This window comes from Epinephelus moara, chromosome 6 (assembly GCF_006386435.1).
Source record: "Epinephelus moara isolate mb chromosome 6, YSFRI_EMoa_1.0, whole genome shotgun sequence".
Classification (NCBI taxonomy): Eukaryota; Metazoa; Chordata; class Actinopteri; order Perciformes; family Serranidae; genus Epinephelus; species Epinephelus moara.
This window is the reverse complement of record NC_065511.1, coordinates 42,230,966-42,256,829: the sequence shown is the minus strand read 5'-3', so window position 1 is coordinate 42,256,829 and position 25,864 is coordinate 42,230,966. Positions and strand designations below refer to the sequence as shown.

Sequence of the window (25,864 nt, the reverse complement as noted above, 5' to 3'; positions counted from 1 at the left end):
CTTTATGACCACAGTGTACCCATCTTCTGATGGCTACTTCCAGCAGGATAACGCACCATGTCACAAAGCTCACATCATCTCAAACATGACAATGAGTTCACTGTACTCCAATGGCCTCCACAGTCACCAGATCTCAGTCCAATAGAGCACCTTTGGGATGTGCTGGAACGAGAGATTCTCATCATGGATCAACTGTGTGATGTCATCATGTCAATATGGACCAAAATCTCTGAGGAATGTTTCCAGCACCTTGTTGAATCTATGACACCAAGAATTAAGGGGGGGGGGGCTGTTTAGTATATATGCAAATAAAGATCAGTCTGACAATTCAGATTCTCTTTCTTTCTCTCTCAGTATCAGGGAGGGGAACCTGGAGCACATGCTGGCCAGAGAGCTGGTTCCTGGAGACACCGTCTGTCTGTCGGTGGGAGAGAGAGTCCCAGCTGACCTCCGCCTCGTCGAGGTATGCACCAACACACACACACGCACACACACACACACACTGATGTTTAATTATCAACTCAAAGGCCATTGTTAGGTCGTGTTTGTACCAGGCCTCCCCTTTCATTCTCCCAGTGCAGCCTCACTGAGCATGAATATATATTTTGCCAGGAACAAACTGTTCACACTCACACATGTACACACACGCTGTCAGCAGAAAGCAGCTCAGCTTAACCACAGTACTGGGCTTTATTTTACAGCTCTCATTTCCATGAATTCCCTAGAAAGGCACTGATGTGTAACTGGGGATTCTTTGTCAACTTCCTGGAAGGGACTGTGAAATTTAGTAGTAAAATTAGGGACAATATGTCCACTGTTCAGCTGGTCCACCTCCAGTTAATTCATTTAAATGAAACGCTGGTGTAACTAGAGTCTTTTGGACGGTACACAGCAGGTCAGGTCAGCTCAGCGTGCAAAGATGTCAGATTTCTACAAGCAAACAAACAACTCAGTGTCTATAAACTGTGAAGTTTCTGATACATTTGCTTGTGTTTCAATGGAGCCGTCCTTTCAAGGAAATCAACAGGTGGTTATAAACTTCACTTGACTCGTTTAACTCTAATACCTGTCTCCAAACGTTATCTCTATGTTTCCGACAACTGGTACCAGAATACATAATCCTTCATAGGAAACATTATAGGAAGTTACCAGGATATTACAGACCCAAAAAAGAAAATGTTTCCGAAACATTTAGAAATGATCACATGCACATGCTAAGTTGAATTAATGTTATTGAGCAGGTAGTGAAGCCAACACAGTGCGACAGCAGTGAAAAACGTACTGTTTACAAACCACACGCAGGATTTATTTAGATATTTTTTAGTTAATTCATCCAGGTTACACGATATCAGCCCACTTATAGCCCGAGGTAGCAACGTATTGTGTCGGCTCGGATCGTGAATGACAATGAGTGACGTACACGATATTCCATCGTTTAATCTCGTGTAGTGTGTCATAGGAGATGACAACTGATGTCATGTCTAAGTCTAGCATGTTTGACTTTCCTTTTGTCTTCCACGACTTCTCCCGTCACAGCCGTCACTTTGACCAATAGGAACACAGAGCGATCTGCTGCCGTGGAAACTGTGCGACAACAACAGCCCAGCCTTTTAGATATTTCCTGTAGGGACGTTAGCACACAGAGTAAAAAGGAAACAGCAGAGGCACTTTATCAACCTGCTGAGTACTGCCATTAGCATCAAGCTAGCAAACAATGTTCTTTCTTCATAATGGAGGATATAAAGGAATCAAACTCACAGATAGTGTCTGGGCCTTTACTCAGCACAGCTGCAGAGGCTACCAGCTGCATCTCAAACACACTACATTAGAGACAGGCCCTCATTTATTATTCTGTTTTTAGTTTTAATCCGCTCCCATTTGTCCTGTTACATTTAATGCATTGTGCTGTTATTTCAGACTCAACACTTCCTGTATCTGTTTCAAATTAAAAGGATTTTTTTTTTGACTTCACAATTGTCTAATCTGACAAAGTGACTGTCAGAACAGACAAAAAAACCAAAGTAAATTCATGTCTCTTTCTGTCTGAGGTCATGTCTGTGTCTTAAATCCTTTCCGACATTAAAAAAAACAGTCACAACAACATCTTTTAACTCTCCGTTGTCACCGGCCAGACTGTAAAGGCGACAGACGAGCGCAGTGCCTCTCTGAAAAGAGAGTTTTTGAAGGTGGACGCTCATAAAGACTGAGCGCTCTGACAAACAGAGTTTAAAGAAACATTCTTCTTGCAAATATTAATACTTATTATAAATAATTAATTTCAGTGTAATGTGAGTGAAAACAGTTTGCATTGGCTGGGTACCTGGAGTCCCACTCACTGGCTTCACTTATATACAAACCCAGGCAGAGTCCAGATTTGCAGTTCAGAACTTGTATTGAAAATGAATAAAGGCAGGGAGTTACAACACAGGCACATAAATGATGTCGTTGTCCACAAGTAACAGGTGGAACAGGTATTGGTGATTGATGACTGGTTTGACTGACTTTAAAACAATAGAAAATAGAGGAGAGGCGTTCACCATAAATGTCGCCCTAATGGCACAGATGAACGACATTAACATTAAACAGTGGTCTCAGTACAGTATTGAAAAGGCTGGAAAAACAAAGTGCTAACAATGCATTAACTGGCCGTGATTATATTCATTAATATTAATTCATTGAAGAAAGAGCAAAGGAACAACATTAATAGTACAAATCATAACACAAAGCAAAGAAATGGTGACGTGACACACAAACCTGGCAGCGTGCCAGTGCGACACATAACAAACTAGATTCAAAGAAAAAACAACAACAGCGTCCTCGTTTCCAGGGGCAACAAGACAATAAAAATGGACTCACATTTAGGCCTGTCGCGATATGCGATAAGTCGGTTAATTGCACGGTAAATTTAAAGGGAGACGGTAACTTTTCCGGCTGCGATTAATTGCCACATTCATGCGTGTTTATTTTCCTCGTCTCTCTCATCAAAAAGACTGGACGACAAGAGCGTTCACTGCCGTGCATCGTCTGGCAGCCAGGTGAGTTGGTTCATTAGCGTAATGAACGGAGGGAAAGCTCTTGTCATCCAGTGTCTTTGTCTCTGTGGGGGAGGCGGGGCTATGAGCTACACACACAATGCAATCTTTGTGAGGAGGGGACGAGGCGGAGAAAAAACAGAGTTGAGCGTAAGAGAAAGACAGAGAACTTGTTCCTAAACCAAATGCCACAGCATTTATTTATTTATATTTATTATTTATATATTGTTTTTGGTTGTTGTTTTTTTTTTCAAGTGCAATTTTTGATGAGAGACTGAAGTGCAACACACACCGCCGCCATACACCGCGCGTCAAAACGCCGCGCGTCAAAACGCCCGCCTCCATTATATTCTATGAACCAACCCACACTGGTGCCGGCTGACGCGCCGCGCCGCTCTGCTTCAGCCCACTGCTCTATTTCCAGCGCGGCTGGCGCTCATGGCGGCGCTGCGAGAAAAGCCTTTTAAGTACGTCTCGGCCGCCGTAGTATCAACTCCGGTTGTTTCAAAATTTTAATAAGACGACTTTGATAAGAAACTCACCCGTGAAATCCAAGTTGTTGTTGCCTCAAAGTTTTTCCTCTTCTTCTTCTGTTACTAGCAGTTGGCAACCGTTGGTGACTAGTGTAGGTACAGCCACCTAGCGGGCTGGGGTGGGAAATACACGTCGACGGTGCCGCTGCGCGCCGCTGCCAGTGTGTGTTGGGGGGCGGCACTTGACGGCCACAGCGCCGCAACGGCGGCGGTGTGTGTTGCACTTGAGAGTCCATTTCATCGTTTTTGGTTGTTTGATTTTTTTTTTCTATTACAGTGCACTTTTTATTAACAGTGACTGAGAATCTATTTTTTTGTATTTATAAGGTATTTATTTACTTATTTTGGTATTTTTTCGTGTTATTTCAGATATTTAAATTTTCTTTTTGCATTCGTAAATATTCTTGTTAAATAAATGTTTATTTCTCTTTAAAAGGGTGTACTTGCATCAATATGCCTTTATTATCATTATATAAGTTTAAAAAATGGTCTAAAAACAGCAAAATTACAACAACAATAAAAATGGTCTTAAAAGCACAATATTACGCAATATTATCGCTTATCGCAATAATTTCTGACGCAATTAATCACCCAGCAAAATTTGTTATCGTGACAGGCCTACTCACATTGGCAGTCACTCATCGGGTCCGTCAATATGTTTGGAGCATTGGACGAGATAGAACAATATGTATCGCAGCCCTCCGACGCTTCCTCCTCACACTAGCTATATTCAGTGCGCCCCACGAACCCGGGCAGTTTATCTAGAGAGATTTCTTCACAGTGAGTTTTGTTGCTCAGTATTTACTTTTAAAATTAGTCAGCAATCACCATGAATGAGAAGGAAGACCAACTCATATTCTGTTTTAAATGTATCCTGCTCCTGATCTTGGTTGAGCCGTGTGTTTGCTCTCATAAACATCGTTCTCTAGTTAGAGAATGAGTCAGAGAATAAACACAGTTATCTAAATGAGGGTTTTCCTTCATCACGAGTACGGATATCGACACATTTTACTCAGATGATACTCGTTCTTGAAGTACATTATCTTTATTGCTCTTTCATGAGTATGGGTAAACAAGTTTCTGCATTACCAACAACTCTGCCCTTGAAAGTACATATGCTGTCAGGAGAAATCGGTAACTCTTTCACAAAAGATACTGTTGGGAAGAAAAAGGACATTATCTGTGCAGGGTACTCGTTTCTTCTCTTTCTTCTGTTTGTTCTTGGTTATGTTTTCGGGTAGTTCATTTGATAATTGAATAGAAAAGCGACTACTGTTCATTGACCACTCACCCACTCTCTCAGGCGACTGACTTGTCTGTGGATGAGTCCAGTCTGACGGGGGAGACCACCCCCTGCTCCAAGTCCACCTACCACCAGCCAGCATCTACCAATGGAGACATCGCCTCCCGCAGCAACATCGCCTTCATGGGAACACTGGTGCGCTGCGGCCGAGCCAAGGTACCTGCAGCATCATCACATTTATTCTTTCTTAACAATCATAAAAATAGTTTTATGATGTTTGTTCAGTCAGAAACAGGCTGTTCACTGTGTACATGTTCTTTCCTTGGTTACATCCTGTTATAAACAACACACACAAACTGGAACACCTCAAAGCAGAAGACACATGTTTAGTCAAACACCTGCACGTAGCCATGCAGAAAGATAAAACAAATATGAAACCCAAACAAAGTGTCATGTATATTCATATGTGAGCTGTTTGTCTTCTCAGGGCATCGTTATAGGAACCGGAGAGAACTCAGAGTTCGGGGAGGTTTTCAAGATGATGCAAGCAGAAGAGGTAACTTATCCTAATCCTCACTACCACTATGACTACAGGCTTCACTACTACAGCCTCTGCCACTGTCAGGGCGCTCAGTCGCAGAGTGGTAACAGCATTTGGGCGTGACGATTTTTTTTTGAACAATTCATCTTACATTTCTGTATCTCCAGCTTTGCTTTGAAGCATTTCAGCCGTCAGCATTCACTCTGCATTCTCTCACTGCATCTGCTCATGAAAACTTGAGTAAACAAATCTGTTTCCTGTTTGTTGTGTTCAGGCTCCTAAAACACCGCTACAGAAGAGCATGGACCTGCTGGGGAAGCAGCTGTCGCTCTACTCCTTCGGCATCATAGGTTGGTTTGTTTGTTTCGCAGTCATCATCACCGCTGTCAGCCTTCATCCTCAGCATCTCTGTGTTAAGAGTTCATGTTGAGTCTGTGTTTCCTGTGCCGTGTCTCAGGGGTCATCATGCTGGTGGGCTGGCTGCAGGGGAAGAGGATCCTGGACATGTTCACCATCGGTGTCAGGTAGGATTTCACTCTGGATTTCACTCTGAATCAGCTGACTGATGTTTGCAGTGTGGGAGCTGAATGAAGCCTCTCTGTAGAGACGGTGTGTGTGTGTGTGTTAAGTAAATGATTGAACCCTGGCAGCAGCTCTGTCAGTCTACAGTTTACTTTTGTTATCAGATTATAACTCAATGACCTCTGTCATGGCCGACAGGTTGACTTGTAGCAGGTGTAGAGCAGGTCTGGTTTTATTTACACAGCGTCACTATAAAGACTAACAGAGACATTAACGAGGAACAAAACCATTTATGGTGTCGTTACTGAGAGGAACAGGTCATTAAAAAATAAAAATTAACCCTAAATGATCAGAAGGATATCATTCTCATGTCTGTGTGTTGAGGTTGGAGTTCTAGCAAACGTTGGTATTGTAAATGAAATATCAAATCGAATCAGGAGATCAGTGGTGATACCCAGCTCTAGTTTAATACTAATAATACTTGTATCAGTAATGAAAATAATCGTTAGTTGCAGCCCTGAGTGTGGACGCAGTTTATGACAGATCTCAGGTCAGCAGGCAGGTTGTTCCAGAGAACAGGACCCAGGTAGCTGAGAGCAGCTTCAGCAGATCTGCATCTTATGTTAGGTCCAGTTGGAAAACCAGCTGATGAGGTCTGACTGTGTCACAGAGCAGGAAGGAGAACAAAGTTTGCTCCTGTGGTCGTTAAATTCTAATAAAATATTGTCTCACCTTAACTTTTGTACTTGGTGTGATGTGTTGTATTGATTATTGATCACTGATCACCTCTCCTCCTACATCAGTCTGGCGGTAGCTGCCATCCCAGAGGGTTTACCCATCGTGGTGACGGTGACGCTGGCGCTCGGTGTGATGCGTATGGTGAAGAAAAGAGCCATCGTCAAGAAGCTTCCCATCGTAGAAACTCTGGGTACGTTAATTAAAGGACAACTTCAGTATTTTTCAACCTGGGCCCTATTTCCCCATGTGTATGTGTGCGTATGATTCATGGGTACCACTCGTTCTAAAATTGGTTCAGTATTGAGCCGCGAAACGAGCTAAAACGGTAATGGGGGCAAATGCGTCCCGTATAAAAGTGCTTTTTATCGCCACTGACCGGTTCAGATCGCCAGTGTTATCTCTGTAAATAGCATATTGTAGCGGCTCAATACTGAACCAATTTTAGAACGAGTGGTACCTATGAATCATACGCACACATACACATGGGGAAATAGGGCCCAGGTTGAAAAATACCGAAGTTGTCCTTTAATACACACTGTGTTATCATATCACATCTACAACACAACAGCTTTTACTTCATCTGTTACTGATGAGAGCAACATTTTATTATCAGCTGATCAAGGTGGGGCTGATTGTGTTTGTTTCTTTCTTGAAATAAGTGAAAAAATGTATTTTAGTTATTTCAACCAGCTGCTGTCTGAAATCAACTTGTTTCAAGAAGTTTTTTTTTAGAGATGAAAGAGTCTTAAAAAAATCTGTTACCTGTAAAAATAAATCTATTAAAACAGGTTGAAATTATCTCACTGTAATGACAGATTTTATTATTATTATATATTAGTATTATATTTCATTATACTTGTTTAATAGACAAAAATAAAATTGTATACAGTGTGTGTAGTAAACAAAATGTTTAATCCCCACCTGCAGCTGTCAGATAAATATTGTGCAGTAAAAAGTACAACATCTTCCTCTGAAATGTTGTCGAAATATAAAGTGACAGAAAAAATAAACTACCAATAAAAAATATAAACAAAAATTTAAACCGTTTTTTAAGAAGTGATTTAAAAGAGATGTTACTGTAACTACGAGAGCAAAACAACAATTTATTAAGTCCCTGATTCAAAAGCTTAAGCTTATTTGTTAACGGCAGAAATTAAATGAAAGAATTAGCTAAAACCTTAAAATGGAAGAATTCATAAAAATCAGCAAAGAAACAAAAAGTTTATTTTTTAAAATAATTTGCTGAAAAACTACAACAACAAATATAGGTACAAACAAACAAGAACATGATCATAATAATGCTCGTATTAATAAGTGCAGCTTCATTTAGCTCATTTATAACAGATTTATATCGGGTGTGTTACTTCCTGTTAACAGTAACATTGTTTCCTCCGTCAGGCTGCTGTAACGTGATCTGCTCAGATAAGACGGGGACGCTGACCAAGAACGAGATGACCGTCACTCAGCTGTTCACGTCCGATGGACTCCATGTTGAGGTCTGAACCCCCTTCATCACTCATCATCATCATCATCGTCATCATCATCATTATAATCATCATCAGAGCAGAATAAAAGTTTAGATATACGTAGATATGCCAGCTTTAAGTCTAATTTCAAAATTAATTTGACACTTTGTCCAAACGAGGCAATGTGTTAAGTGTGTGTTTCTTGATGGATTTAACGGCATGAAACTGCAGTTAATGCTACAGGTGTAATTAACATATTTTTTATGAAAAAAAAAAAAATTAATATAAAAATAGAAACTAGGCAGATATTGGCAAAAATTCAAGTTATTTATTGTCATACGCACGATCACATAGAAGCACTCACTCCAACAGCACTCATAAAATATGTATAAAAAGTAAAATATAGAGATAAAATATAACATATATAACATAAAATATATATTTGTGGTATATTTAAATTACAAAATTGATGGTTTAGTTTCAGTTTTTTCAACAGTTAAAAATACTAGTATGTGAAATGGGGCACCCTAATAAGCTCTTTAAAGCTCTAAAGACATAAAGCAAATAGTAAAGTTAACTAATTGTAAATGGGAGTGTAGTAAATGTAAATGCTTAATGAGAGGTAATAAATGTAGAGAGACATCAAGAGATACAGTCGGGTAGTAAACAGTAAAGCCATATGAAGGTTAAGTGACATATTGTCGAATTATTTAAATGAAATCACAGCTGAGAAATGAGAGCGCTGCTGTAACGTGGCATCTGACACCTGAGGAAGGTTCAGTCAGTCTCCTGCAGCCCGACCCACTTCCTTCATCTGGAAGTCCCAGCAGCCATACTGGGAGAAATGGGTCAGGTGACTGAGGACCAGGAGACCTCGTCTGGTTTTAACTGGATGTCTTTTTAATGACACGATGATATGACCTGTAACATCAGACAAAGTCGTCGACTGACACAGAAGAAGTCTTCCAACACCAACAGGAACTGACTGAATATGAATATGAATGTGACAACCGTCTGTTTGTTCTGTTTTAAACGTGTATCAGTAGAGTGACTTGCCTGTTGTTAGTGTGTCCTTGTGTCTGAGTTGTTGTCCTGTGATGTTGTTCTGCAGGTGACGGGCGTCGGCTACAACGGAACAGGAGAAGTTTTACTGGATGGAGAGATCATCCACGGCTTCTCCTGCCCGTCAGTCAGCAAGATTGTAGAGGTGAGTCCAACAGGTGCAGGAAAAGTCTGGAGAAATATTTTCACTTATCTTTAAATATTGAGTTAATAGCTTGTTTGCCATCACGCGACTATTATAATGTGCAGAAGAGGACCGATTTGAGTGCATGAGCGAAACACTTCACATGCAGGTATCCTGCTAACTGAATGACAACACCCATGTTAGAAGTGTCGTCTGTTGCAGGAGGTCAGCAGTGTTTGCTCTGCTGTGACTTTGGTGTCCTGCTCTTGTTTGGAGAATGTGAGACAGCGTTCACGTGTTTTTAACATGTAACAAAAGCCTTGGTTTTTACCAACGCTGCATGGATGCAGATGCGTTCAGCGTTAGCTTGGCTGCAGCAGCTAATGCTGTCTCTGAATGGTGGAGTGTGAGGTGAGCCCTCATGTTCGTAGTATTCCCAGAGTATTTTATTCTCTTATGACACTGCTGTAAATCTCATGTGTCACATCCAAGTCCTCCTTCTGTCTTAAAAGATCCAAAATAATCCCAGACGTTTGATTTAAACGCCAACAGCACATTTCTGATCTCTTTCTCTGGTGCCTTCATCTTTGTTTTGTTGAACTTCCCTCCAAATGCTGCAGACTGAGACCTCTGCTGACCTCACCAGGAAATAAAACATCAGCACCATCTAGTGGACCGAAAAAGCAACTGATTTTATTATTCTAGTACCAAAAGTGGTATTAGAATGTGTATTTGAAAAAATTGATAATGTATATTATAAAAGATCGATGTTGCCATGCAAAATATCGTGATACTAAGCTGTATCGATTTTTTCCCCACCCCTAGAGGAAGGTGACTTCATAAAAGAGTTGGATGAACCTGTAGGCTGCAGGTATCATCAGGAAATTGAGTTGTCAGGTGTTGACACGATCGTCTTTACATTATCTCATCCGTCATGCATCCTAACATTACTAACATTAGATGGTGAGCCACATGAAAGCGTACAAGAGTCTACAGGTTATAATTATTTTGTGTGCAGTTGGGTCTTCGACCTTGGAGCCAAATTAGCATTGAACAACCTCTGCTCTTTGTTTGGCGTATGAGGTAGTGCGCTTGAGAATCACTGTCTTTTTGTGTTTCAGCTCTGTACATGATGCACCACGGGCGTCAGGCCACTGGCTGCCTAACTTAAGCTACTGTTTTCTACCTACTTGTTCAACTGTTCTGGTGAAATGTCATTAAATATCTGGGTTGTGGCCAAAGAACATAGTCACGGCACTTTATAATTGCTTGGCAATTTCATAGACTTTAAAAATAGTGGACATAGTCACCATGAAGTCACCAATGGATTTGTGGACCCCTGTTTTGAAGCCTCTTGGAGTTTTGGGGTCAGAAGTGACCATCACTGGAGGAGAGGCTGGAGCTAATCCTAACACTAGCTGCTAGCTTGGTTAGCACAGTGTATTTACAGCTGTGGTTAACTGTGAAAATGCTCATGCTCATCTTTGCTAACAAAACATGCTTAAAATCTTTAAAACAAAATGTACTTGGCGGAAAAACTGAATGTCCAACTCCTTAGAGCGTCTGTCAGTACAATTAAACGCTGAACAAGACTTTTTAGGCAACCAGAATATTATAATTATCTTTTATAAACTGAAAACTGAATTAGATACGGCTACGCCTGTACTCTGTAAATCTGGCGTTACGTCACGATTATGTTACTTTACCAGTGTTGTCACCATTGTAGATACCCGCCCTCAATTATGCGTAACTTTAAGTCTCGATAAAATATAAAGAGATAAGTTATATAAAAAAACTTGAAATTAGTTACAGTGACCAAAACTGTTTTTCATACCAGGCTGCAAACATATTTATCTCTGCTGTGAAGCTAGGCTTATAAACATGGAGGTCTGTGGTTATTGCCTCGCTCTTAGTCAGCCTCAAGTGGACATTAGAGGAGTTGCAGTGTTTGGCACTTTAACATTGGCTTTATTTTTCAACCCCGGAGGCAACACCAACTCAAGACATGTTTAGCACAACGCTTTAACTTGACATTAGTTAACTCCACGCCTCCAGAGTAATGATGAAGGTTTATTGATCCACATCTGCTGTGTTCTCACATCTTCTCTTCATGTATGATTATTTTCGGGACCCAGAAGTAGCCCTTGTTTTTTTCCCCATCAGCAGGAACAGCTGAAAATAGTGTGAATCACAGGTGTTTGTGCAGTGTTGGTCGTCTTTGCCCTACATCTGGAAAGTGTGCTAATGTATGATGTCATATGCAAAGAAGCTCTTCAATACTCACAATATTTAAAACTGTTGACATTTAAGATGATTAACGTCGTCAGAATCCCACCGTAGGAGAGTATTTGTTTTTTTATCACACTACAAGTTCAACAAATGCTGTGAAACACAAAACATACTTTATTTATACTGTCTGTGTTTGCTTCTTATATGAGAAGAGATATTAATGGATGAATGTGTTTGTGTGTGACGTTAGGTTGGCTGTGTGTGCAACGACTCGGTCATCAGGAATAACAATCTGCTGGGACGGCCGACAGAGGGAGCGCTCATCGCCCTCGCCATGAAGGTAAAAAAACAAACACTCAAGCCTCTGAGCCTTCACCCCAAATTGCATTCAGTCTGGACTCACGTTGGTGCCACAGGTGCACGACGGCTAACAGGTGTTATTTCACATGCTCAGATTTAGAGGGGAAAAATCTGATAAATTAACTGATAAAGTTCAAGCTCGAGGAAAGAAATGAAACACTTAAAAGAACTAGGGATTTATTAAGAAACTGAAACCAGGAAGTTTGGACCTACAGGGCTTCCATCCTGTAATGAATCTACAAAAATGTTACTGCACCACACAAATAAATGAAGGGATAAATGTAACCTGTAATGTAATGTAACAGCACAGAGTTGATGTTACAACTGTGCATGGAAACATACAGAAGAATTTAACCAAAAAGAATCAGAACCAGAATCAGTAAAAGCCAGACGACATGAAACACTTCACCCCTTCAGTTTTATTTATTTTCCTTTCTCTGGTCGACAGTAACAAGTAGAGACAGAGAGGAATTGTGTTGACAGAAAGATGTCATGCAGCAAAGGAAACGAGGACACGTCTTAGACCATGAGGACAGCAGGATGCTCCCTCAGGCAAAGCTCTCATCCTGACAGAAAGGGAAGACAGAAACACTGTTGGTTATCTCCGCCTGGAGGCGATCATGTGTTAGCTCGTGCATTTTGTGTGTACATTTAGACTGTATGCTCGAGGAGGCCTCCGGGTGAGGTGATGCATAATAGAGATGATTGTTGTATATTGTCACTGACTGCTGATGAAGACTGCTCCTCTTAACTGGCCGCAAGTCATCAACAAAATCATGTAGCAAAAGCATCGAGCAAAACGCAAAATCGTCTGAGCTAAAAACAAAAATTCAAATGCTGGCAGTGTTGGGCAAACTACTTGGAAAATGTAGTGAGCTAAGGTAACAGTTACTCTACATCAGAATAAAGTTTCACTAGCTATCCACAGAGAAATGTAGCAGCTAAGCTACTAGCTAATGGCCAAAGTAACTCACAACTGTTCAAATCAGCGTTTTCTCAGTGATCAGAAAAACTGTCAGCCAAACAGAGAGGCAGCAAAAGAATATTCAGTTTAACTGTTTATTATAAAATAATAGACTTATATTAAAACTTTCCTCTCTTTGATATTTGAACATGTCTCCAGTAACTTTTTCTGGACATGAGAACATGAACATGTCCTGCACATAACACGTGACATCAGTATGTCCCTCTCTGTCCTCTGTCTCTCAGCTCTTCCTTTCGGCCCTTGTTGTGTCTGTTTCTCTGGTGTTCACTGTAAATTTACTAAATATATACAGTCTGTGGGCGAGACACGTGAGAGACACGTCAAGAAGTGCAGCGTAGCCAATCAGAAGCAGAGTATGGTGGGTCTTGCCAAGAAAAGCAGCGAGCAGAACAATCTGCAGGATTGGTATGTGATGTCATACAGGAAGTGCTTCCCTCATCTACATGTCTCAGTGTGATGCTGGCGTCAGTCACATGACTTATCCTCAGTTTTATTATCCTGACTGTTATCCAGACCTCCACAGAAATAAAGTCCGCTGCACTTCAGAGCTTTTCCTGGAAAAAGAGCTTCTAACTTTTGGTGACATCACCACCACGCTACTGAGAAATGGAGATAAGTTAGTTGTTGTGATGCTACTGGCCAACACTGCCTAATGAGCCTGCAACCAGAGTAGGAGATGATCTCTCCCTCCCTGTAACAGGAAACGCATTCAAACTCTTCCTGGCTGCACCTGATTGGATGACCACTTTCAGTCGCGGGCTGTCTGCTCTACGTATTTCAAACCAAAGACCAACACTTACATTATGAAAATAGTTCACCGAAATGTGTTTCTGAAAACATTTTGGGTGAGACATACAGTTAATGAATCTGTCTTCATTTCAGATTGATAAGAGTTAGTTTAAAACCTTTCAGGAGATTCTAGAGGCAGTGAGTTTCACTGGATGCCCCTGATTTGCATAAAGTAGCCTCGACCTCATATTCTTGCAAATGAGAAGCGGCCAACGTGTCACCTCATCTCTGGGAAAGTAACACAGTGCTGCCTGAATGCATCGCACGGCTGCTTATGCAGACATAAAAGGGAAGTGTGGAAATGGCGGATCCTGTGGACACGTGTCATTACTGTCTGTTTCAGGCTGCGGTTTGGCTTTTGTTGTGTTTATGAAACTGACATCCATAGAAAAGTTTGGTCTCTTTTTGATCGGGAACATCTGCAGATTGATTCCATACCTGATATGTTATGATCCACTAAAGTCAGGCACGATACAAGATAAATAAGTCCCTGTTTTCATTATCTCTGCTGCTGTCCTGACTGTAAGGGAGCCGGAAGGGACGGCTGAGTGCATACACGCTTCCTGCCCCCCACCCACATGACCCCAGACACACCTGGTGGAGATCTGCACCTCACTGAGGGCACTTTTCTACTTTTATATTATATTAAATGTGAAGAGCTGATTTTCAGCTGCAGCACAGAGAGCTTCCTCTCTCTGTCAGCGAACAGTGTCGGCCACGTTACATCATGTCATGGTGAAGAAAACTCTCAACGATGAAAAGATGAATCTGAGCCTGAAGGACGAAGAAGAACAGACGCCGTCTTCATTTCATTTCTTGTCGCTTGAGGTAGACCGCCTGTCATCCGCCTGCCCTTTACTGGTGTGACTGGGGAGATGAGTCACAGCTTACGCATGACTATTTATGCGGGGGTTTTTTGTCATTCATTAAAGCACACTGATCTTTAATTTTTAATGTTTATATTTTGTTGGCTGTGGATGGATCAGGGTGCTCAGGGGAAGAGCGATCTCTGCTGTGCGTCATGTTTTCATCTTTAAATGTGCCAAAATGGTTCCACATTTATGTGAAGGGATTGTTTGGAGCTCAGTGCGTCTTCCACTGTGGACCCGTCAGCGTCTCTGACACACTGAGTCACCGACAGATAACAAGCACAAAAGAAAGAGACTCATTTTGTCTCTGACATTGTTATTTTCATTTCAGTGTTTGGTATTATTGATGCACATTGTCATCATGTCATTACATCCGTACAGTACTGTACTCTGCTTTTATAACAGTTATTGTTCTTTTTAACTTTATAAACTTTATTATAACAGAGATAAAAACAGTTTTATTCAGACACCAATAACATCTGTTTGTAAAGAGGACTTTCTACAACCTAAAATTAAAGACCATTCAAACATATCTCAAACTGGGAGCTCAAAGTTGAAACCCAGATGGTTTAACTTTGAAGGAATCCTGTGCTGTCTCACCAGATGAAGCCGACGTGGTCATAGCTTTCTCCACTCACCTGGCCAGATGTTTGATCCTTTAAGTTGGAAGCAATGCGCTCCCCCAGCCTTTTCTCATCGGGTCAAAGATGTCACATGCAAAAGGTCCTTTCAAACCTTTATTAAGACATGGAGACACTTTTGGATTTTTTTTGGTTTGCTACAGGAGCCCCTCGATGAAGAGGAAGATGGCACCCCCCTCCTTATTTATTTATTTTTTTGTTCTGTTTTTTGTTTGTTTCCACACACNCCTTTTCTCATCGGGTCAAAGATGTCACATGCAAAAGGTCCTTTCAAACCTTTATTAAGACATGGAGACACTTTTGGATTTTTTTGGTTTGCTACAGGAGCCCCTCGATGAAAAGGAAGATGGCACCCCCCTCCTTATTTATTTATTTTTTTGTTCTGTTTTTTGTTTGTTTCCACGCACTCACTCACAGTGCAATACAGCGCTGCTAGTTTGTGTGTGAGGTGGATCACAGTGTGTTGCCGTTCTTCTTGGTAGTTGTAGTCTAATGTGTGACACTCAGACAGCGCCTGGATGCAGGCGACAGATGTGTTTAAATAAACGCAGCAGCAACACAGACGTTTCATACACAAGACGTATATAACGCGGACAATGTGTCTGTCGCTCCGTCCTTCCCTCTCGCAGCCTCTCTGTTGATGCTCTGTGCATGAATAAGATTAACAGCCTAAATTAATACAAAGATTTAAATCATCTTCCAGCACTAGATTCATTTGAAAGGCCAACAGATGGAAAATGACTTTTTAACTCACTAACCCACAAAGATTTTTGATTGTTCTAAACTACAATAGATTTAGACCTACTTGATCCTTTTATACTCATGTTATAGTTTAGTGTCCTGTGCTGCAAACCTTTAAACATCTGTAGCTCCAGTGATGTGTGCAGAAAGTTAACGTACAGGCCTTCTTTTATTTTATATCATTTTTCATTTACATGTTGTGCAGCTGTATGTTTTCAAACAGGATAAAAAATCCCTGTCTTTGCATTTTATTTTGATCACGGTCTGTTTTATATTATATTTTATATTTGATCAGCTGAACATGTCGCCCATTTCGTAGAAAATAGCGACATATATATCGTGCATCACCAGTCAGCCTGAAAATACGGAGATATGGTTTTTGTCCATATCGCCCAGCCCTAGGTTGTAGGGATGAAATCAGGGATTCTGATTTCAGTTTGTCAGCATATATGATGAATAGTGTTCCTCTACAGCCGGGGGGAGGATTGGTTGAATTGAAGTCAAATATACATGTTTTGTATCTGTTTTATGGGATGAAGATTTTGAAAATCTATAAAAGATATTTACAAAAAAAAACAGAGACTTGATGATCACTAAAAGTGCATGCAGAAAAAAGTGGGTATATTAGTATTGGTATTAGTTATTGACCAGTTAAGTTGTTATCTATCGGCACATCAGATATCAGCAAAAAATCCAACATTATAATCACACTTACACTCTCAAATGGAAATAAGAATACAGAATGATGCAGTGCAGATGTGCTCTTGTTCAGGCAAAGATCAATAAACTCAGTAAATGAGCTGATTGGACTGTTAAGAGGAGTAAACTCTGACATGAGTGAAAACAATCTTAAATGATATGAAAAGTTGGTCTTTGTTGGTTTGTACTTTTAATTCATTATTTCAACATTTAACATTTTTACACTCTTACTATGTGTTGCTATACACCTCACCCTCATCACCGTGACAACCAACAACATCATTAGGACAATATAGACACATGCTCCAGAGAGGAAAATTCATCATCATCATCATCATCACCATCATCACCATCACCACCATCATCATCATCTTTACAGTCTATTCCTGCTGTTCCACAGTCACAGATACGTTCACCGGTAAAACCTTCAGTGGGAGATGATCCACAGTGTTCATGAATGGAAACATCTTCTCAGTGAAAGTGTGTGTGAAGGTGTGTATGTGTGTGTTAGTGTCAGGATCCCAGAACGACAGCTTCCCTCTGTCCCAGTCCAGACTCACTCTGATCCTCTGGAGCTTCTTCTGCACTCGGACGTTAGTGTCCGGATGTGACGGGGAGAACGAGTAGTACACACCGTAACAGAAACACAGTCTCCATAATCTAGACTCTATGTGTCCCTTCCTGTGGACAGACTCTGCTAACACACCCAGTGTCCAGCCTTTACTGGTCCCGACCTGCACGTCCCAGCTGTGAGTCCCTGAGTTAAAGCCCTCAGAGCCCAGGACAGAGCAGCAGTAGTGATCCATCCTCTCTGGGTTATCAGGACGCTGCTGTCCCTGTCCTCGTCTCCCGCTGGTCAGGTCCTCAGACAGGATGAGTCTTTGACCAGCAGTGTTTGGGTCCAGGATCACAGGAGTGTAGGAGACCATGTCCTTCATCTTGTTCCAGATGTTGAAGGTCAGGTTGCCCAGGTGTTTGGCCTCATCTATCAGAGCTCCTGAGAGCAGCTGTGGATCATCCAGCAGGGGGCGCTGCTGGACTCTGTCCACTGCAGCCTTATAGTTGAGCAGGAATGAGACGTCTTCAGCTCTCAGCTCGTCCTCTGTGGCTCTGACTGTGTCTGAAAGAGCTGCTATCTCTCTGCTCAGAGCCTCCATCTTCTCCTTCATCATCTGACTCTTCTGCTCCTCTTCCTCCCTCAGTGCAGCCATCCTGGCCTCCTCTTCCTCTTTTAGAAGCTGGTGAAGCTTCTTAAACTGCTCCTTAATCTGCCTCTCTGTGCGTCGGGCCTGCGCCTTTATGTGTTTTGCTGTTTGATCAAACTTCACTTTAACTTGTTCACAAACCTTTAACTTCTCCTTTAAGGGCTCCAGAGTTTTCTCAAGTTCCTTCTTGTGTTGTCGTGCAGCTTCATCGACGAGTCTGAATCTGTGGTTGGTGTGTTTTTCTGAAAGACTGCAAGCGTGGCACACTGGCTGCTGATGGTCCAGACAGAAGAGTTTGAGCTTCTCAGAGTGCAGACTGCAGAGAGCCTCTGAAGCGCTCTGATCTCTCTCCTGTAAGAAACTCTCACACAGCTTCTGTAACACCAGATTAGGAGGTGGTTCCTCCCCTGTATGTCTTCTCTTACAAAGCGGACACTCTGTGGTGTTTTCCTCTGTCCACCACCTCTGCAGACAGACTTTACAGAAGCTGTGGCTACATACCAGGATGACAGGATCCTCAAAGATGTCGCAGCAGACAGAACAGCAAAGATCTTCCTCCAAACCTGAAGCCATTTAGTCTGTGAGTGAGAGTGAAAACACAGCAGGCAGACAGCTCAGCCACTCCCTGAAAGTTACGTCCACCTTGAGTCTTGTTGTAAATCTCTCACTCAGAGTTTGCAGTCAGCAGCTGGTTGTAGTTGCAGTGTTGCCTCCTGCAGCTGTCCTCTCTCAGTGGAAGTGGAGGTTTTGGTCTGAGGGTGAATCGTATCATCCGTCTCTCAGTGTGTGTGTTTGTGTGTGTGTGTTGTCTTAGTGAAGCAGAATAATGATCTGTTTCCTGGTTTGTCTGTGGTGAGTCAGGTGATGGGCAGAGCTTCATAATGAAAGTTTTTTTGTTTTTTTTTTGGGTTGGGTTTCATTCCAAAGTCATTAATAATTTCTTAGGAACACACAGAAGTCTTGTCCTCGTCAGATACTGTACACTACTTCTGTCTTTGTCTTGTAGTTTGTAGTTCACTCTCACAAGAAATGATCCAGAAACAAATCAGATCAAATAATCTCAGCATGTAAACTAAAATCACCAGTTTCGCCAGACTCTCCATTTTTTACGTTACACTCCATTTCCATCCAGAATCAGTCAAACTCAGGCCCTGTCTACACACGTACAGATGATTTGTAAAATGAATGTTTTTCCCCTCCCTTTAAAAATTTTTTTAAAAAATTCTGTCCACACAACCTTAGTTTTACAAAATATCTCTGTCCACACGAGCGCAAAAATGACTGCAAACACTCGCTGGTGGCCGGCGCTGTCCTTGTATCAGGGGTGTCCCCTCGTCACAAAGGAAGTGAAGTGGTCCCTTTTTTAAAACACCAGCTTGAGAGCTAGTCACTGTTGACTTCTTTTTTGTCAGAAAGAGGAAAAATACGTTTACAAAAATATCTGTGTAGTTATAGTCAAAGGTCTGGAACCTGGCGATATAAATCATAAGCTTGTCATCTACTGGAAACATGAACCTGAACCTCACACCCCATTTACAGCTGGTACAAAAGAGATGATGATTGTGATCGTGGCAACAAGAACAACAACGTCTGCAACAAGAAGGAAACCATAGCAACAGCAACAACAGTAATACAAACAAAAAACAGAACACAGTGAGGAATGATGAAGTGCATGTGAAGTGAGCTGTGTGCTTCACTGTGTCAGTTGCAGATGTGTGTTTGCTTGCTTGCAGAGGTGACAGTAAAACAGTGAATGACAGAGAAGAAAAAGATCACAATTCTGTAACTCAATAAATAAATGAATAAAAAGTGAGAGTGATTGTGTGAATACATGTGTAGATCCGCAAATATACTGTGGGTCAAAGTTATGAATCAGCTGTTGTACTGATCTTCTTGCCAGAGAGAAAAACTAAGATTTACTTAGTTAAAGCAACTATAGTGAAGTAAAAAGTGCAATAGCTCCATCTGAAGTGTAGTGGAGGAGAAGTAGACATTAAAACACTCAAGTCAAGTAAAAGAACCTCAAATTTGTACTTGAATACTTGGTGGAGGAAGTATTCAGATCCTTTACTGAAGTAAAAGCTAAAATCACACTGTAAAAATAACAGTTATTAGTAAAAGCCCTGCATTAAAAATGTCACTTAAGTGAAATTATGTCAGAACAATCAGGAAAATGTATTTAGGTATTGAAATTAAAAGTACTTAATGCAGAAAAACTTAAAAGAATTATTTAAAAAAGGAAAGCAGCAAGTCCTCATGTTCAAGAAGATGAAACCATGAAATGTTTCTGCGTGAAAAATGAATTTAAAGGTTATCAGACGTTATGTTAAGTAATTTTCTAATCAGTTGACTAATGGTTTCATCTGCACCAGTGTGTGTTTGCATGGTTTGGACATAAAGATCTTAGTTTGTAAATGAACTACAGTGAAATCAAAAGTACAGTAACTCCATCTGCAGTGTAGTGGAGGAGAAGTAGAAAGTGTCAGTGGACATTAAAACACTCAAGCAAGGTAAAAGTACCTCAAATTTGTACTTGAATACTTGAGTAAATGTACTTAGTTACATTCCAGCACTGTCAGCAGAGGGACACACAGTAACTGACTTTACAGTATTTGAGATCAGTGGACGTGTAGTGGTATTTCTTTAGCCCACAGATTTAATAATCCAATCACTGTAATTACTCTGAAACATATTAATCTAAATTTGGTGATATTAATGCATTTTTAAAAAATGTTCCTCAAATTTTGGACAAACAATTTGTAGACAGTGAAAATAACACTCTTGAGAGTGCTCTTGACCACTCGTAAAATTTTCTCTCAGCTAAGTGAAGAGCAGAGATAAGAAAATATTGGTGAATCCCAGAAACCAATAGCTACTAACAAAATAGGAACAAATTGTTGATATGAATAAAAATGTTCATGAATCTCCACTGATTATTTTATTAATCAGCTTCAGGGTTGTTTCGATCATAACTTAAACAGATACCAGGACTTCTATAACCACAAAAATGTCCTACAATTATATTTCTACTGTAAACATGTTTTCACAAAGTCAGACACATTGAACTTTTGTTTGATTTGATTTTTTTTTTATTTTTTTTTTCCGCTTATTGTTTTTTGTTTTATTTTGTTTTTAATTGAGGTTTTTTTTTTGAATGTCCGAGAAGACTTAAGGTGTCGTATTGTCTTGTATTTCACCGGTACATCTCCTAAAACTACTAAAATATTGCTTTACCTGACAGATGTAAAAGACTAATGTTTTTTAACTGATCTCAGTCGCTCTACATTGACAGCAACTAATGGTTACAACCTAATACCATATTACAAATTACATAATCAAAAAATTAACATGCAGTTGTGAATAGTTTGAATGTTTATTCCCATCAACCAAACATTTACTGTCATCCAACATGTTTGTGAATATATGACATCAACTCTGCAACTTGTGTACCAAAGTTTCCGCCAACTTTCCAAATTCATCCAACATATGGGCGCATTCACTCATTCATTCTCAGTCAGGAACTAATTTTTCGATTATTATTCTGACACCACATGAGTGCAGGGTGTGCTGTAATCTGGTGCCTGGGGGCCAGGGGCCAGTTTCAGCAGCCCCACATAGGTCAGGCGTACCCTGGGGGTCGTTCCTATGATTGGAGGACATTCGGGATTTAGCCTCTGTCCCTCTGTCCAGGGGATCCTCCCACGTTTATTACTATATATTCTCTACCACAGTATTTACTCTAAAAGTACAAAAACATGATGATGCAGCTCTGCTTGTGTCTTCCAGATGGGGCTGGAGAGCCTGAAGCAGGAGTATGTGCGTCTGGAGGAGAATCCCTTCACCTCAGAGCAGAAGTGGATGGCTGTTCGCTGTGTTCACCGCACCCAGCAGGTCAGTGTCTTCTCCACCTGTCATCAGTGGCTACGTTTACATGCACAAAATATTACATTCCCAAAAGGACAATATCCGCATTAAGCTGTTTACATAGCCAATGAAAATAAAAATATTCCTCCAATATTATTCCAGTCGTCCACACTGATTATCACATCAAAATATGGCAAAGTGGAACAGCCGGAGCTGCTTGAACTATTTGAAATTCGTGCATCAAAATAGATTCTTACAAAGTTAGAACCAGTGGCCGACTGGTTGGACTGGTGAGCACAGCCTTCCTCTTTCATTCCTTAACCACATTATTCAAAAGTTGGCGTTGCGATATTTGTGTACATCCAAAACCTGTTGATATTAGGTCTTTCATGACGTTTAAAAGTGGCTGTGTTTGTCCTTTTGACTAGAAATGTGGGCTTTTCTTTTTGGCATGCATCTCTTCACCACAGATTTTAATCTGTTGGCAAGTTGTTTTTGTACAAAGCACAGAGTCGACTGTAAACAGACATGAGGCAGGGTGTCGCAAACTGCAGTGAAAACTCCAATTGGGATGCATGTTCTGAACAAACTGTATACATGACCAAAGAAAGCTCCTAAAACCAGAATAATATTGTCATATCCTGCATGTCTTAATCAGAAAACTTTACAGGATATCCAAACTGAATATGCTGTTTACATTAACTGTATTAAATTCTTAATAATTGTAGCATATTAGTGTGCATGTAAACACAGTCAGTGATTCAGAGAGTCCTCAGAGAGTCCTGTGTTGGTGTGAGCCTCATTATCCCTCCTTCAGGATAAGCCTGGAGTTTACTTCGTGAAGGGAGCCTTCGAGCAGGTGATCCGCCTCTGCAGCTCCTACAACAGCAGAGGAACCACACTGTCACTCAGCCACCAGCAGAGGGAGCTGTACCAGCAGCAGATCAGCTACATGGGCACAGCTGGTCTCAGAGGTAAGAAAGACGTAGATATTTATGAGCTTGCTGCTTATTTCAACACACAGGTGAACTGAGAGCACGTCTCTGGCCGTCTCATCCTTTAGTCCTGGCGTTTGCGGCGGGCTCGGAGATGGGGAACCTGACCTTCCTGGGACTGGTGGGCATCATCGACCCCCCGAGGTCAGGGGTCAAAGAAGCCGTAGGGACGCTCATCAACTCCGGAGTCGCCATTAAGATGATTACTGGAGATTCACAGGAGACAGCTGTGTCCATAGGTGAGAGAGAGGAACAGGCTTCATGATAAACTATCACAGTTTGGAGATGAGGAAAATGAACACCAAACATTTCCTCTCAATTTAAACTTCAAACTTAATTTAAAAGTTATCTCTCTTCAAGTTTCCTGTCTGTGTCTTCACTGTCACACTGACAAAAACATCTTTACACTGTTGTATAATTGTCGACCAAACCAGGCGAGATCTTTTCAGAATTTTATTTTTTTCTTTGGTTTTGTTTTTTGCTCTTTGAATTTTCTTGCCTGTGTCTTTTTAAACTTTACAATGTAAAGCACCTTGAGTTGCCTCTGTGACTGAGATGTGCTGTTGTAATAAAGTCACCTTGCCTTGCAGCCAGTCGGTTGGGTCTGTACTCTAAAGGCTGTCAGTGTTTGTCTGGAGACGAGGTGGATCAGCTCGACCTGCAGCAGCTTTCACACGTCGTCCCCAGAGTGAGAACAGCTTCAGTTTCACACTGTTTATTTGTTGTTGTGTTTTTTAAACAATCAGTCACAGTGTGAGTTAAAGATTGTGAGCAAATAAATATTAAGATTTATTCAGTTTCTCTCTCAGCTCGGAGCTCAGTCTAAAAATAAAATAAACTCTCAGCACCTCACATGTGGTTTGATTCTGTCACAGTGAGTTTGTTAACAGGCAGAATGTAGTGGCACCTTTTTTTCAAGTAAATATCACAGAACAAACTTTATTATTTCTACGTGGGTTTTGTATTTTAATTAATGAAAGTCGTCTTTGTCTCTACAGATAGCTGTGTTTTATCGAGCCAGTCCTCGACACAAGCTGAAGATCGTCAAGGTGAGCTGGATGAACAGAACACTCAGGGGTGAAGGATTGTGCGGCTCTTGTGAACTGCACAAATATGACAAAAAGAAACAGTGTAATTCTCAAAGTGCCACAAAGGGTAAAATACACCTGTAACTGTGCTGCCAATCAAACAGAGTCTCAGTGCTTCTGTGCTATTTCCACATATTTAAATTAGTTGATATGAAAGAATTAAGTAAAAATTGGAAAATGGACTCAAAGGAAATTTAGAAAAGCAGAAGAAATGAAGTAGTTTATCAGTAAGTAGGAACAAAGTTGAAGCACAAAACCTTCACTTGTCAGAATATAAAAATTAAAGTTCCGGTTCTCCGCAGTCCCTCCAGAACATCGGTGCTGTGGTGGCCATGACAGGCGACGGAGTGAACGATGCCGTTGCTCTGAAGGCCGCTGACATCGGCGTGGCCATGGGCCAGACGGGCACTGATGTCTGCAAGGAAGCGGCCGATATGATCCTGGTGGACGACGACTTCCAGACCATCATGTGAGTGAATGAACATGAGGAGGTAAAACTTTAAGGCTCCTTTAAAACTGCAGACATGAAGAGTTTTGTTCTCTGCCTCCAGGTCGGCCATCGAGGAAGGAAAAGGAATTTACAACAACATTAAAAACTTTGTCCGCTTCCAGCTGAGCACGTGAGTGGAAACTTATGATGATCTTATAGACCATGATGCATTGCTGTAGATTAAACTACCCAACAGTTTATAAAGGAGTTAAAATGAGCTCAACTTGAAACAGCAGTAAAATGTAACGTACACATTAATGCAGCAGTGATATTAATCTGGAAGCATCAGACAGAATAGAAAACTGCACTGCACATACTTTTACTGTAAAGACATTTAGCTGATGATGTAAATAAAGTTAAACACCCACCTGACGCTCCCTCTCCCCCTGCTGGTTTCCAGGAGTATTGCAGCTCTGACGCTCATCTCCTTGGCAACGCTGATGAACTTCCCCAACCCACTGAATGCCATGCAGATCCTGTGGATCAACATCATCATGGACGGACCTCCTGCTCAGAGGTACAAGGGCATCATGGGAAGTGGACTTGGACTCAGGAGCTGCACAAGTGTTGCAGCCTTACAATAATAGTCCAGAGAAATGAAAAGCATTTATTATAAAAAATGTTTTGCACACAACACAACACCAAAGCATCAAGGGAAATTATTTAAAGTCTTAATTGAGGTTGGCACAAATTCATTTTCTTAAACGGTTCAGTTTAAATGAGAAGTGATATTTAGTTTGGAAGGTTTAATAGTGAAATTAAATAAACACGCTGGTACACGACCGAAGCGTTCCCACTTTGATTTTATCAAATGCCAACGCTAAAAGTTTGAGTGTGTGTTTTTTTGTCAGTTTGGGCGTGGAGCCCGTGGACCGGGACGTGATCAGACAGCCTCCCCGTAATGTCAGAGACAGCATCATCACTCGCAGCCTGCTCGTCAAAGTGCTGGTGTCGGCGCTCATCATCGTCTGCGGGACGCTGTTTGTCTTCTGGAGAGAGGTAGGTCTCTTTTCTTCTGACCATGTGTCTGGTTTCATCTGCTGAATCACAGGCTACGATGTACGATAGCTTCCCGTACTGAGTGTGCAACGATGCTGCACGGGTTATTACTTCTTATTGCTTCTTACTACAGGCAAGGCTTCTGCTGCCTCCATGGCGAGCTGCTATCTGTCTGTCTGTTTGGGTTTAGCACTGATCAGTGCGTCATTTCATGCTGCGTGTCTGTTGGTTGGTTAGTAGACGAAGGTGGTCACAGCAGTCACACAGTGAGACACATGATCTGTAAAAATCTGTTTGTCTTTTGTGTTTCAGTTGCAGGACAACGTGATCACTCCTCGAGACACCACCATGACCTTCACCTGCTTCGTCTTCTTTGACATGTTCAACGCTCTGAGCTCTCGTTCACAGGTAGACACACCTGAGAGGTGCTGAGCGAGCGAGTACGCCAATATCTGCATCTGTCAACGAAACAAAATTATCTGTATCTGTATCTGTCCTCGAAAGGGGCCAGGGTATCCGCGGATCCTTGAAAAGTCTTAAAAAGTCTTAAATTCATGTATCTAAAAGTAAGGCCTGAAAATGTCTTAAATTCATTAGAAATGTCTTAAATTGGTCTTAAATTCATTACTCAAAGGTCTTAAAATTGTTG

General features: G+C 41.2%; 2 protein-coding genes across 4 annotated transcripts in view; one reads left to right on the top strand and one right to left on the bottom strand.

Annotated features, from left to right (window-relative positions):
* Positions 1–25,864, top strand: part of atp2c1 (ATPase secretory pathway Ca2+ transporting 1) — an 80,706-nt gene that overhangs the window by 45,517 nt on the left and 9,325 nt on the right. For all 3 annotated transcript variants that reach the window (XM_050046323.1, XM_050046321.1, XM_050046320.1), the window contains exons 7-25: positions 355–463; positions 4,869–5,024; positions 5,296–5,364; positions 5,624–5,699; positions 5,807–5,873; positions 6,675–6,799; positions 8,008–8,105; positions 9,187–9,282; positions 11,741–11,830; positions 21,566–21,670; positions 22,461–22,617; positions 22,707–22,877; positions 23,229–23,326; positions 23,637–23,687; positions 24,029–24,195; positions 24,278–24,346; positions 24,617–24,733; positions 25,068–25,215; positions 25,528–25,623. In XM_050046323.1, coding sequence (XP_049902280.1) covers positions 355–463; positions 4,869–5,024; positions 5,296–5,364; positions 5,624–5,699; positions 5,807–5,873; positions 6,675–6,799; positions 8,008–8,105; positions 9,187–9,282; positions 11,741–11,830; positions 21,566–21,670; positions 22,461–22,617; positions 22,707–22,877; positions 23,229–23,326; positions 23,637–23,687; positions 24,029–24,195; positions 24,278–24,346; positions 24,617–24,733; positions 25,068–25,215; positions 25,528–25,623 — 2,065 coding nt within the window. The remainder of the gene's footprint in view (positions 1–354; positions 464–4,868; positions 5,025–5,295; positions 5,365–5,623; positions 5,700–5,806; positions 5,874–6,674; positions 6,800–8,007; positions 8,106–9,186; positions 9,283–11,740; positions 11,831–21,565; positions 21,671–22,460; positions 22,618–22,706; positions 22,878–23,228; positions 23,327–23,636; positions 23,688–24,028; positions 24,196–24,277; positions 24,347–24,616; positions 24,734–25,067; positions 25,216–25,527; positions 25,624–25,864) is intronic.
* LOC126391508 (E3 ubiquitin-protein ligase TRIM35-like) lies at positions 16,759–18,567 on the bottom strand. Its single transcript, XM_050046348.1, has one exon. The coding sequence runs from the start codon at positions 18,350–18,352 to the stop codon at positions 16,955–16,957; it is 1,398 nt and encodes a 465-aa protein (XP_049902305.1). The 5' UTR covers positions 18,353–18,567; the 3' UTR covers positions 16,759–16,954.

Bases quoted from the DNA above. Each gene is read 5' to 3' on its own strand.
- LOC126391508 (XM_050046348.1), bottom strand. From the start codon at position 18,352: ATGGCTTCAGGTTTGGAGGAAGATCTTTGCTGTTCTGTCTGCTGCGAC.